Here is a 14,237-nt window from a genome sequence, read left to right as displayed (position 1 = left end):
TGAGAATGTGATACACTGCTGTAGGAGTGTAAATTGCTTCTCTATTTGGCAACGAGTAGGAAGTTAAATATGTATATATTCCAGTATGCATGACCCAGAAGGAATGTCACCAGCATGACTCAGTAGTCTCCCCCTCCACCTGTCCATCCTAGGAAACCTTTACACTGCAGGCCATAAGGAACTAAGTCAAAGGATGTACCTGCAGTGTTGTTTGAAATCCAAAAAGGTTAGAAACAACCTAAATATTACGTGGGTGGGTGGAGAGCAGGTAGAAGAAATAATACATTAATTGTATGCTGGCAAATATTTAACAACCTGCTATCCAGGAAAAAAAGCCTTAATTTGTAGAATTTGCCAATTTCTGGGATGTAAATACTCTGCCGTAGCTGATTTCTAGCTACCATCGTGACATCATCAAACACAGAGTTGGGAAAAGATATGCATGATCGGCTCTTGTGAGAAGGTTCTCGGAGCAAGCTCCGGCACACCATTGATTGTTTTCTGCCAGCATGCAAGATCAATGAAGAAACTAGGGTAGCGCTGAAAACACAATGCTTAGGAAAAAAAGCAGTTTGTAGTATGGTGTGATCAATATGATACTGTTTCTATAAATTTCTAAATTACATAAAATGATACAACGCATGTGTGTATGTTAAGGAATAGAACATAAATGGGAAGAAAGCACTACTTTGGGGATAGTGTTTGCCTCTGGAAAGAGAAAGGAAAGATGAGGATAGGAAGGGATGTAAAGGAACTTCAGCTGTATCTCTGCGGTCTCATTTCTCGAATATAAAGAACTGAAGCGAAGCTGGGTGCTTTGGCCTGTACGTGTAGTCCCAGCTCCTTCAGTGGCTGAGGTGAGAGGATTGCTGGAGTCCAGGAATTAGAGACCAGCCTGGGAAACATAGTGAGACTCTGTCTCTACAATAAAAGAAAAGTAAAAAAGAAAGCTGAAGCAAATATGTCAATGCTAATATTGATTTCTTTTGAATCAATATTCAAAAATCAGCCATGGCAGAGTATTTACATCCCAGAAATTGGCAAATTCTACAAATTAAGGCTTTTTTTTTCCTGGATAGCAGGAATCAATATTCAAAAGGTAGGGGATTGTAATAATACATTTTAGTCTATTTAAAATATGTCACTAAACAAATAAAATACAAAAAAATAAGGTCTGATCACGATTATGTAAAAACAAAACTCTACCTTGAAAAGGCCCTGGGATAACACACTCTAAAAGGTTTCTGGCAATTACATTTGGACTCAGGACCATAACTTTTATATTTTCCTTTATTTCCAAATTTTCTGTCACAAGCAAGTGTTACTTGTGCAGGGGCAGAAATTCACTAACCTTGAGGGTGTTGGGCTGGATTATGGCTCTGCGCCCTTCCACACAGACTTCGTCTTCATTTGCTGGGTCTTGGCATTATCTCAGAATTCCAAGACATTCTCTCTCCATCCAGAGGCATGGCGACCTGGGCTGTGGGTGGGGTGGGCGGGCTTTTGTCTTATCATTTCACTGGAGGAAAGATCCATTGCGGCACTGTTTTGCCCAGCCTCTATGAGGTTCAAAGTGGTGGAACAAGCCAAGAAAGCCACCTGGAAGCTTGGTCCTTGGACCTGGGTGGTCATGGAGGGGAATGCTAGCAGAGAAGCAGCTAGGTTAGTACAGCTAGCTGCTGTATTATACCAGCTGGTATATGGGCTGACTATAGCAGCCCTGGAATCACAGACCTGGGTACATCTCTGGATTGCCACTTAGGAGCTGAGTAACTTGGGAGAAAGGTGCTGTTTGTTCATTTGTAAAGTGGGTCCTGTAGTTGGCTGTATTATTGTGCAACATATTAGCAGCCCCATCCTGGAGGGAGACTGTACTTGTATGCTCCGCTGAGGTCACGTGGCCATGTGACCCGCAGTGCCCTCCCTGCCCTTACTGAACTTGCATGTGGTGGTTTTGTGACTTGTTTGGGCCAGTGACGCTGTAGAGTGAGCTCACCACCCCTGTCTCTCTCTATTACCTCTGCACAAACCCAGCCATGTGCAGCTCCAGCAGCCGGGGTCCTGGGAAGAAGATAACAGGGGTCAGGGCTGTAGCCCATTCGAGATGGACATGCAGCATGAGTGAGAAATAGCCTTGAAGCCGCTGCATTTTGGAGGGTCATTCATGGCTGTGGTCTTCTAGTTCATTCCGGCTGAGGCAGGGCTGTCATGTGTTGAGGACAGAATGAAGTCACCTATGTGAAGTGCTCAGCCACCAGCTGGCAAATGGGGAGGTAGCAGGCAGGTAGGTGAGGATGTGCTGCTGTCACCAACAACCCACAACTCTCAGTGACAAAACACATCACATGGGTGTTTCTCACTCAGCACATCGAACAGGGACCCTGTTATTAGTACTCAATTAAGAACTTGGGCTGATGGACAATCTATCTTGATGAGTGCTTTTCCAAGATGCTGAGTCAGGGAAAAAAAGAATTTGGCAAACCCCACAGAGGCCACTGAAGCTGCACTCAGAAGAGACGCTAGTCACTCACCTCGCCTTGTATTCTGCAAAGCAAATCTCACGACTACACCTAATATTAAAAGGGATGGGAAAGTGCAAATCTACCCCAGGCACAGAAGGAGGCGAGAGGCAGGATGTGTGTGGTCAGCACTAATGACCTCCCCTGTGGCCATTCAATAAATGTTAGCCGCTGCTAGAGTCACCATTAATCATGGCATTTAGGCTAATTCCAAATGGAGAAAAGGTGAGACGTAGGGATGGCATTGTCGGCGGGAGCATGAGTGTGTGCAGATGTAGAGTCTGGGAGGGGCAGCTGTCCAGGGAAGAAGCAACGGGGCACACAGGGAGTTGGCTGGAGACGCATTTAGGGCCAGACTGTGAAGAACTTTGAGCTGAGATGTTGTCATATGGAGCTGGGAGCCTGGAAACATCTGAACCAGGAAGGGGAACACGGGCCACATGAGGGAGGGGTGAGGCTCTGAATTCTGGCGGAGTGAGGAGGCTGGCTCGAGGAGGGGAAGGGCTGAAGAGCTCTGTGTGAGTGCACATCAACAGGGCTGGAAAGAGGACAGGCTGTGGGGGGTGAAGGCGGAGTCGGGATGACTCCGGTGCATCCTAAGTGCAGACGAAGAGGAGGACGAGTTCCAGTTTTAAGAGAGGATGCTGGGTTTGGCGTTAGAGGTCATGAATGGCTAGAATCAAAATGACAATACCTCATTTAAGGAGGTTGTGGATCAACAGGGACAACCTTCTGTTACCTCTTTGGTAAACTGGTTGACATCCATGACTAAAGCTAAACAAACAGACCCTATCACTCAGCAATTCCTAGAAGTTTTTTTTTTAAGAGAATCTTGCTGTGTGGCCCAGGCTGGAGTGCAGTGTGGCATCACCCTGGCTCACTGCAACCTCTGTCTCCCAGGCTCAAGTGATCCTCAGCATCCCGAGTAGTGGGGACTACAAGTGTGCACCACCACGCCTGGCTAACTTTTGTAGTTTTTTTTTTAGAGACAGGGTCTCCCATGTTGCCCAGTCTGGTCTTGAACTCCTGGGCTCAAGCAATCTGCCTGTCTCAGCCTCCCAAAGTGCTGGTGATATGAGCCACTGCACCCAGCCAGTTCCCAGAATTGTGTGCACACGAATGCTGAGCCACAGAAGTGTTGTTCATAATTAGCCTCCACACTGAACAAACAACCTACGTGCCCAACAACAGTGGGGTCAGCTGCAGTGTATTTCTACCATAGAATATTATATGACAATGAAAAATGAATAAATTGCAGCTACATCTATATAAATAACATGAGTGCCTCTCAGAAAAAAAAACTGTGCAAATGAAAGCAGTTACGAAAACATTCCTACCTTACAATTCTACTAGTAAACTAGTAAAACTACAGTGTTAAAAGTCAAGATGGGGGTTATCTTTGGGGTGGTGTCTTAGTCAGTTTGGACTGCTAGAACAAAAATACTGTAGCCTGGATGGCATAAACCACAATCTATTTCTCACAGTAATGGAGGATGGGAAGTCCAAGGTCAAAGTGCCGGCAGATCCTGTGTCTGATGAGGGCTTCCTGATTTGTGGATAGCCAACTTCTTGTTGTGTCCTCATATGACAGAGAGAGAGGGAGAGGGACAGAGAGGGGAAGCAAACTCTCTCACGTCTCTTCTTACAAGGGTGCTAATCCCATTATGAGGGCCCCACCCTTGGGACCTAATCACCTCTCGAAGACCTCACCTCCTAAAACCATCATATTAGGGGACAGGATTTCAATATGTGAATTTTTGGAGTCAACAGCTATTCAGTCCATGGAAGTGGAGAGAGAGGGGAGTGAGGGAGGCCTCGAGAGGTGGCTAGCGCCCTTTCCTGACTTGGTGGCTAGATGAGTGTTTACTTTGTGGTCGTTCTTCAAGCTGAACAGTTAACTTTTGTGCAGTCGGCTTGGGCTGCCATAATAAACAAGATAGGATAGGTGGCGTAAATGACAGAAATGCACTTCCTCCCAGTTCTGGAGGCTGGAAAGTCCAACATCAAGGTTCTGGCCAATCTGGTTCCTGGTGAGGCCCCTTCCTGGTTTGCAGGCAGCCACTGTCTCGCCGTGTGCTCCCGTGAGCACCTGGGGAGAGAGTGGGCAAGCTCTTTGGTCTCTTCCTATAAGGGCACTAATCTCTCCATGAAGACCCCACCCTCACGGCCTTGTCTAACCCAAATCTCCCAAAGGCCCCACCTGCAAACATCATCACATTGGGGGTTAGGGCTTCAGCCTGTGCACTTGAGGGGATATGGTGCGGTGCACAGCACACTTTCCATGCATGTTCTCTCTGTTAATTACAGCAAGTTGGGGGCACAGAAGCACAGGGAGACACAGCCTGGTGGGGCCGTCAGAAGGAGTGGAGCATGTAAACCTGCTGAGAAGGGGCAGCAGAAGGTGGTGCCACTGAAGTAAAGGGAAGCTCGTGGTCCACAGGGTGAGACTCACGAGAGCTCAGCATAGAGAGAGGTCAGCATGCGTCCACTGGTTCCAGGAACAGGAAAGTCATTCTCATGCCCTCTGACACAAGTTTCTTTTCTGGGGTGGGATGGATGGCAAGAAGCCAGGTTGGAGGGCACGGCAGTGAGTGAGGAGATGGCGAGTGTAGATGTGCCCTTTTGGCACTGTGGTTGTGAATGGCAGAAATGCAATGTGCTGGTGGCTGAAGGGACACGGAGTGAGGACAGCTTTTGAATGTGGAAGAGACCCAAGCAGGCTTACGCTGTGAGAAGCATCTGGAGAGATGCTGACAAATTTCACCTTATTGAGCTGTCCTCTACACTCACCTTTATAAAACGGCACCTCCTCCTCCCCGTTCCTCTCCATCCCTGCACCCCGCCTTCTCCTCTGCACCAGTCATGGCCCACACAGATCTCAGCCCACTGGGAGGCCAACTCCATGGGAGCAGAGCATTTCTCTATTCTGTCTTCCACACTACCCTAGTGCTGGGAACATGCCTGCACATAGTAGATGCTCAATAAACATTCCTCATGAATGAATGAAAGGACAGAGAGGAGTCTGTACGGAGAGGCTGGGGGTGGCAGGATCTGGAGCTCAGGCTCTGTCAGCGGGGGCAGGGCTGTGTGCAGATACAGATGAGGAAGCAGCAGATTGTGTGATTGAGTGGGGGTGGGGGGTGGGCAGGGGGCTGAGGGAGAGTCTTGGTTGTGCTGGAGGGGGAGGGCTTCCAGGAAATGGAGGAGACAGTGTGGAGGAGCCCAGACACTGCCTGTGGTGGGGGTGGGGCAGGATGGGGTGGTGAGGGGTGAGGAGGAGATGGATGCAAGCCTTGGGGCCCAGTCAGGTTGGAAAGACCACCCACTGCAGGGTCCCTAGCATGGCTCAGAAGCTGATGAAAGGGATGATGTACTGGGTGGGCCTGAGTGGGGCTGTTTTCATTGCAGTCCAGGGCATCCTGGGAGATGAGGCTGATGCCAGCATAGGGTGGGTGTTTTGGCAGGATTGACAGATGGGGAGAGGGGACCTCTCCATGATCAGAGAGGGAGGCTGAGGAACATGTGGGAGGGTGGGCCTCAGCGTGATAACAAGAGAGCTCCCAGGAGGCCTGACCCCTGCTGAGCAGGACTGGCCACCCTAACCCAGTGGGGCCACCCCTGCCATCACAGCCACTTTACAGATGAGGTTGTGCCTGGGCCCCCTTGTGCTCAGGACTTGAACCCAGCCTGTCTTTCTCCCAGCATAGCCATTTTGCTGGCCCCAGCTAGAGAGGTGAGGGGGTGTGGACAGAGAGTAGGGGGCTGGGCTTAGGATGTGAGGCCGGGGGCATGTGAGCAGACAGGTGTGAGAGAGAGAGGAGAACATGCCAGGTGGGTGGGGGCCAATGTGGGTGTCAGTCACTTTCCTATGGGGTAGAAAGTGACATAGAACAAGCACATCCTTCTGGCCCTTGCATTTACCTGGTCCTTGAATGGAGTCTGCACAGCTGGGAGATTTTGGCTTGTTCCACAGTGAAAAGGTGGAGGCTGGGACAGGGCAGGGCCCCAGGGCCTCTCCCCAGGCCAGCCCTTGCATGACACCCTGCAGAGTGCTGGTGGGGCTGCCGGGGGGCTTTCATCTCCTCATAGGTCCATTCTGGGGATTTCAAAGGCACGAAAGCTGTAGCTTCAAAAACTTCCTCTCAATCTCCAAGAAACCTGAGATGGTATCACCTTCCCTCATCTTTCCCACAGCCCCAGTCTCCCTGCCCCAACACCTTTGGACTCTCCTACCTCCACTGCAGTTTTGGGAGCTGTCTGGAGTTCCCCCAAAACCATTTGAAACAAGTGGAGGCCATTACAGACCAGCCCCCACCTGGAGCATGGTTCCACCAATGCCTTAGACCCAAGAGCCCCTGCAGCCTTGGTTACCCCACTGCACTTACCCCTCCCAGGCAAGCCACAGAGTCCCTCCGTTTCCTAGAAGGCTCTGTTGAGCTCCTAGGGAGGCCTGATGGTTCCTCACCCACACCTCTGAATCCCCACTGGGGCTTGTGCCCCGTGCAGGGGACTGTGATTCATTAGGCGGTGGGTCACGGTGGAGGAGATGGCAGCTTGGCAAAACAGGAGGCAAATATTTTTTGAGGGCCCACTATGTGCTAGGCTGATGACCAGAGGGAGGTTCCTGTTTGGCAGAGTCCTGGGTTTGGAGGGGAGGGAGGGAAGGGAGGAGGGGGACGCATTTTCCAGCCTGGTTTTGGAGGTACCTAGCTCTGTGTTTCTTTAACTTTCTCACTGGTCAGGAGAGGTGGGCATGAGGAGAGATCTCAGAGCCCTGCCTGGGGGAGGCCCAATCACCCCTCCAGCCATTTCATCCAGTTTTGCCTTGTCGGGTGCTGGACGCCCTCCACCAGCTTCTTCACATGTACTTAATGCTCCAAACGGGCCCCAGAACTTGCGCGACCCACCCTCTTCTACTAATGAAGGGGGCCAGTGTCCTTCCCCTCCCTGAGTCCCCATTCTCCAGGTGCGCCCTCTTCAACTGCGACCCCACTCCTTCCTTCCTAGTCCTTTCTGCCTTCTGCCTGCGAGGCTGCCCTCCTCCTGCCCCCTTCCCAGCACCCCCGCTCTTGGCCTTCTCTCCCATAACTGGAGCACCTGGGCACCCAAGGTACCCTCCCCCCAAGCTCAGCTGATCACCCTCTCCCCTCAAGCCGGCCGTCCCCTTCCTCCCTCCCCCGTGGCGCACCCAGCACCAAGGTGCCCACCGCGAGGGCCCGAGCACGGCGGTGCAGCCTCGGCTTGGGCGCCGGCTCCACCTGCAGGGCCGCGGGGGCGGAGAGCGGGCGGCGCGAGGGAGGGGCCTGCGGCAGCGGCGGCGGCGGCCCAAGCCCGCGCAGCCCGGCTCGGCCCCGGCTTGGTCGGCGCAGCGCAGCGCCGCGCGCGTCCCCTCGCCGCCGTCGCCGCAGCCAGGCGCACCGGCACCAGGCCCCGCCGCCGGGCGCACGGACGCAGCGCGCACGGGCCGGCCGGGATGCGCGCCTGGGCCCCGGCCCGCCCGAACCCGCGGCCGCCGCCCGCCCGCCGCGCGCTCGCTTGACCGCGGCGCCAGCCCCCGGCCGCCCCCGCCCGTCCCCCTGCCGCGATGCCCTCCCTTCGGGGCCCCGGCGGCCCGCGCCCCTGCTAGGCTGCGGCGGCATGGCCCGCGCGCCCGGCGCGACCTCTGCGGATTGCATCGGTGTGTGGCGGCGGGGCATGCCCAGAGCACCGGGCACGGCCTTCAATGGGCGAGGACACGGACACGCGGAAAATTAACCACAGCTTCCTGCGGGACCACAGCTATGTGACTGAAGGTAACGTACGTGTTGTCTGAGACCCCTCCGGCCGGCCGCGGCGTGGGGATGCCGTCGCACCGAATGCCCTCCGAAGGTTTGGACCGCGCGATGTGTGTCGTGTCCCCCCACCCCACCCCACCCCATCCCATCCCACCCTGCCCGGGGCCCAGGAGGGAGGGAGCCCGAGGGTACCGGCCTCTGCTGCCCAGCGCCGGGACAGGGCAGCGCCCTCCTCCGCGCCGCCCTCCGGGAGGCAGCGTTCCTCTCCCAGCCAGGTGGCATCCTGATTCGGCCCTGACCATAATTTTTTAAAAGGCCACGGCTGTGGCTAATCTGGTGAAGAAATCTCGGGGAAATTTAATGGTTTAAAATCCTGGATTTGCCATTTCAGTCCTGCCCAAAGCCCGCAGAATTTTCTAGGCTGCCCTCTCCCTGGAGAAGAAGAGGGACCCAGGGGGGAAAAAACCATAATCCATTGCCAGATCCTCCTGGGAGGCCCGCCTGCCCGGGCCCCTCCCTGTCCTCCAGAGGCAGGGTCCCTGAGTGGGAGGGAGAAGGCGGCTGGTTTGGGGCTGGCCTTTTTATTCCTGGTGAGTTATATTGAGACAGGAGCAGCTGGGCTAACTGTCGGGATTTTCCAAAAAAGTGGGACATGCCATCCCAAACAGGCCCTGTTTAAAATCCCCTAAGTTGGCCCTACAAGCCCAACCCCCACCCCACCCCCACCCCACCCCGAGGCTGGTGGGTCAGCGCCCCTCTCTTACAGGCCTGGAACTTCCGGGGCCCCCTGCTCTGCCTTGCTAGGGGAACAGTGGGGACAGCTTCCGTGCGCAGGCAGGGCCGCGGAGTGACCCCGATGGAGGATGGGGACCGGGAGGTCTTGGGCTCGGGGCCGCCTGTGCTGGAGCCCTGCCCAAGTGCGGGGACTGTCAGCCGCTAACCTACGGGCTGCCGGCCCGGCCGCAGAAGGGTGCGCGGGTTCCCCGGGTGGGTGCCCCAGTGGGAGGGGCCCTGGGCACGGGTCCCGCGGGGCAGGTGCGCGTGGGTACCAGTGTCAGGGAGACCGAGTGGGCCAGGCGGCGGAGACCGGGCTCCTGCGGCTGGGTCCGCCTCCTCGAAGCCTGGCTCTGCCGGAAATGAGGCCGAGCGGAGCCAGAGCCCCGCGGAGCGCGGCGCGGGCGGGCTCGGGGCGCCCTGGCCTGGGAGGCAGAGGCTGGGCGTGGGACCTGGGCGGAGGGAGGCTGCGGGGGCCGCGCCCGCTCCCGGCGGGAGAACCGCTGAGTCACGCTTCGCCGCCGGGTGTGTGCGAGAGAGGGGCAGGGCTGCCCGGGCCTCCGGGCCGGTGAGGCTCTGACCCGGCCGCGGCTTTGGGAGGCCCGGGGAGCTGAGAGCGGCCCTTTGTCGCCTGCCTCGGCGAGGCTGAGTCGGGATCAGCGTGGGTGCGGGATGTGCTTTCTGCTCGCAGCCTGCAGCGACAGAGGGTTGGAGGAAGCCGCCGGGTTGCTGGCCCGTGCCTCGGTGGCCTGGCTCGGGCCGAGAGCGGATCTTGGCAGGTTGCCCCGCTGCTCCCAGGCTGGCTGTGGTCTGGCTTCCCGGAGGAAGCCTCTGTTTGCTCATCTCTACGTTGGGGATGATGATGGGATGGGGCGCAGGGCTTGTTGTGGGATTAGGCGTAAAAAGCGCCGTGGTGGACATTTTCAAACGTTAATTCCCTCTGCACCCTGCCCGTCCCCTTTTCTTTCATAAATTCACCAGCCCTCAGCAGGGAACAGCAACGGGGACAGCAACGGGGACAGCACAGTTCCGGAGGTCAGAGCAGTGCTATCCAATCCCTCATCCAGACACGAGATATTTACCGAGCACGTGCTGCATGCCAGGCACTGTTTTATCCCTGGGGACTGGACAAAGACTCCCTGCCCTTGTGCGGCCTGTATTCTATCAGGCAGCTATGTGACCTTGAGGTCTGTCTTCTCACCAGGGCTCAGTCTCCCCATCTGTAAAATGGGAATGAATCCTGCCTACAGGGTCTGGGGGTTTCTGTGAGGAGCAGGTGCAATGGTGATGAAGGAGCCGTTCAGAGCTATGCATTGCTAAGGTGCACCCAAAGGATGCTGAGCACCTGCTGTGTGCTGGGACCTCATACGAAGGCTCACCTATGCCTTATCCCCACCTTTAGATGAACAAACCAAGGCCTGGCCTTGTCCCTGGTCCAGACCGAGTGCCAGTGTGTGCAGGGCATAGGGCTCAGGTGCTGCGGATGCAGAGAGCAGGATCGGAACAAGAAACAATAATAATCATTATAACAGGTAGAATTCTGGCCTCCCTAATGAAAAACGCACTTTCACACTGTTGCATCCTGACTATATTTCATGCTCAGAGCACAGGGAAGGTCACAGATTTGAATGCTAGAATGTCAGATTTGAATCATGTTAAAATCCTGCCTCTGACTCCTGACTGCTGTGCAGCCTTGCACAAGTTACTACACCTTCCTGAGCTTCACTTTCCCTTTGTAAAGGGAGAAATAATAACGACCTTTCATACAGGGTTGCTGGGATGATCAGTGATTTTGCTAATATCAGAAGTGCCCAGCACAGCGCTTGGCTTGTTGGAGGTGTTGAACACATGGCATTGTTATTATTTATATGCCTTGTAACTGGAAGAGCCTGTGGGCAAATAGCGGATGCTAAAATTCAGTTTGCGAAAGAACCAGGTGCACAAACTCCTGTTCTACCTGTGGCTGAGTCTACACTCCCCCACCACACCCCACCTACTCTGATCTACCTCCTGTGCCTTGAGCAGGCCATTTTCTTTCTTGCTTCGGGGCATTTGCACTGGCTGTTCCCTGGAATACCCACCTTCTGCCTTTCTCACCACTGACTCTTTCTCATCCTTTGGGCCCCATGTCCAATGTCGTCTTTGCCCGTGGAATCCCTGCTTGAGTTCCTGAGTCTCTTGTAAAATCTCAAACATCTTGGGAAGAGTTTAGGTTTTGTTAGTCATTCATATCTTGGTGTGAATTCGTCAGAGCAGGTTGGATTTTTTTTTTTTTTTTTTTTTTGGTGGCAGGGTTGGGGGCTTACTTTTGGCTGGGCTCAACTGCATTGAGGGTTATGGTGATGATTAGGTGTACATGCAGGCCACCTGGGGGCACAGAGAACTTTGCATGAATGGGGTCAGGGTGTGGGGAGAGCAGTGCAGTTGATAGGGCCCTGGAGCCTGGAGGGTGCTAGGAAGTCTCCATGTAGTTAGACATTTCTCAAGAGCTGGATATGGTTCCAGGAAGGACTCTTCTTGGCTCTGTTCTTTCTCTTTTTGTGGCAGGCCCCAGTATTTAGCTTTAGAGTGAGTTGAATAAGCATTTCCAGACTAGACTGAACTTACAAAACCCATCCATCCTTCCTTTGCTTAGCACCATTTGCCAAGCACATCCTGCCCTGGGCAGGCAGTGATGACCAAGACACAGGAGCTCAGCCAAGGGGAGGTGGCTGAGGCTGACCAGGTAGATCCTGGCAGTGACTGGGTTTTTCTGGGGAGCAACAGTCACTCTCATGTGCCTGACAAGTAAGGCACTTCCGGAGCACACTTTTCAGCTGAGGCCAGAGGCACAGCTTCCCCTCATTTGAGCATCTCAGCCATCACACACTGTTGGACACTCGTGCTTTTTGCATCTGCATAAAGGATATACCCATGTTTTCCTAACTCCCATCCCTGGATGTCCTGCGTGATTTCAGAGTAGTCTGTTTATTCCCACAGAGTTGTCCTGATTTTATAGTTGAGGAAGTGAAGGGTGCTTGGGAATTGCTAAGGTCAGCATGGGGTCCTGAGGCTGTCTGAACGCAGCAGACAGGCAGGTTTTCCTGCATGGAATTGTCTGCAGGTTTTGAACTGGTTGTGCCCTGGATACCATCTACTTTCTGCCCAAAGAAACCACACTGAAGAGGCAGTGCTGCTTGTGGGAGACTCAGCATTCAGTGAAATCTGCACCCTTATGGTGGACATTGCAGCTGATCTCCACAACAGTTTGTCTCTCTTCTCCCAAGGATGACACATATGGTTCCTAGTAAGAGATCTCAGACCGTAGCTGGATCTGATCAGTGCAAGGATGATCTCATTCCCCTTGCAGTGACTGGTTCCAGAATGGATGTGGGAGTCAGTTCTGGAGGTTGAGTGGAAAGTAGGGAGAACCGCAGGTAAGTTGGTCCCTCTCTTGTGATGGGAACAGGGAAACCCTGTGGTGGCTGGCAGCCATCTGACACCACGAGGGGAGCAAGTCTTAGGCCAACACTGTTGATGGCAGGGCAGAGAGTGAGTGAGATCCAGGACATTGAGGCCTGGTGTCCAGCCCGCCTCTGAACTTCCGGTTACATTAGATGGTACTTTTCCTTTTCATCGTGCACTTTCAAGTCTCTGTTACTTGCAGTCAATGGCACCCCGATCGTACAGCCCTGACTGCTTATCAAGAAAACCAGGAGGCTGATCTGTAACCCACAGCTAAGACTCGAGATACATAAAACCCAGAGGGATTTTTGTTTGCTTTCTGTTTTGAGAACCCTCTTTCATTTCACTCAAGTCAAGGTTGTCAGTTTCTGGTTTTCCCTCCTCAGTCCTATTGAGGAGGTATTTTTGGCCAGATAAGAGAGCCTAAGATCTGGTGTCGGGAGATCTGGGTTCCTGGTGGGGTCTGACCCTGGGTCTGTAATATTGGGCAGGTCACACGGTCTCTCTGAGCCTCAGTTTATTCTTAATAAATATAATTGGTAAGTGATGATGTCTATTCTTTAGGGGCCAGAGTTAGACTAGCCCTTAGAACTGTCATCAGACTGGCTAGCCTAACTTCCACCCCAACCTATGCGGAAACTGAGGCTAAGAGGGGGGACATTAGTGGTGGCACAGAGGGAGATTAGGGAGAGTCAGCCTTTGACTTTTGAAAATCAAGATGTGGACCATTCAGATTCTGTATTCCTTTTGCTTCCATTTGGAAATGCCACTTACATAAGCTTCCCTTGGGCTTCACAGCGGGTGTGGGCTCCATTTCAGTGCTGGGGTGCCCTCCATCAAATCACATCACTTTCTGAGCCTCAGTTTCCCTGCAGCACCTAGTGCCCTGGGTTGTCATGAGGCTGTCAGGAGCCAAGGGCATGTGGACTCTGAAGTTCTACACGTGTAAAAGGTGACTGCTGTCAATTTCCCCAAACTGTAGTGTAGGCCAGCTCCCACGCCCCTGCTGTAAGCAATGTGCTCGTTTCTTTTTAATCAGCCCGAACTTAAAGCTTGGCACAGTCACAGAGCAGGATTTTTCTCATTTTCTTTCTGGAAGATGAAAATCAAATTCCAATAAAATTTTTCCACTCCATCTCCTGACTGTTGTCATTTGCTACAGTTTTTAGTGTTTATCCTTAAAGCTTGCAGAGCTAAGGGATGTTTGGTAAGAAGTGTTTAGGCCTTGAGACTGGAAGAGCTGCTGTATGAAGCGCTAGGCTCCATGGAGAGCGTGGTGGGGAGTAACAGAAGGACAGTGAACTCCTGCGAGTCCACCAAGCAGAGGGACATACTCTCAGCAACTGAGGTATTTCCTTCCAGTCTTTTTTTAATACCCGTGTCTGTTTTTAATGAAAACTGTAATCTGTATCAACAATTTTGAAGGCTACTTTTCTAGTTTGGCATGAGATTATAAGAATTTTCCAGGGCTTTGCTCCAGGGCTGGCTTCATGGATATGCAACCCTTGTGGTCCTCTAGGACCCCACACGGAGAAGGACCTGTGCTTGGGTTCATGCTCTGCTGTTACTATCTTGAAATTTTTAAGAATTTCACTTTAAATCCTGTGTTTTGTAAGTGAAGTCTGATGGGACGGGGGAGCCTGGGAATGAGCAGAGGGGTATGTGCAGCAGGTGAGTCTGTGGGTACGCACAGTGGCTCCCACGGCAAGCTACCCTGTGTTCACTC

General features: G+C 53.3%; 1 protein-coding gene across 4 annotated transcripts in view; it reads left to right on the top strand.

Moving 5' to 3' along the window:
- Window positions 1–14,237, top strand: part of PPP2R2C (protein phosphatase 2 regulatory subunit Bgamma) — a 242,899-nt gene that overhangs the window by 86,415 nt on the left and 142,247 nt on the right. The window contains exon 1 of one of the 4 annotated variants that reach the window (XM_030801407.1): window positions 7,784–8,311. The exons of 2 other annotated variants lie outside the window; for them this stretch is intronic. In XM_030801407.1, coding sequence (XP_030657267.1) covers window positions 8,242–8,311 — 70 coding nt within the window. In that variant the 5' untranslated portion in view covers window positions 7,784–8,241. Of the gene's footprint in view, window positions 1–7,783; window positions 8,388–14,237 lie in introns of those variants that run through there. One more of the 4 variants, XM_030801409.1, reaches the window with a different exon arrangement.

This window comes from Nomascus leucogenys, chromosome 20 (assembly GCF_006542625.1).
Source record: "Nomascus leucogenys isolate Asia chromosome 20, Asia_NLE_v1, whole genome shotgun sequence".
NCBI lineage: Eukaryota > Metazoa > Chordata > Mammalia > Primates > Hylobatidae > Nomascus > Nomascus leucogenys.
Note: the sequence above shows the minus strand (reverse complement) of the source record. Positions and strands in the feature narration are given on the sequence as shown.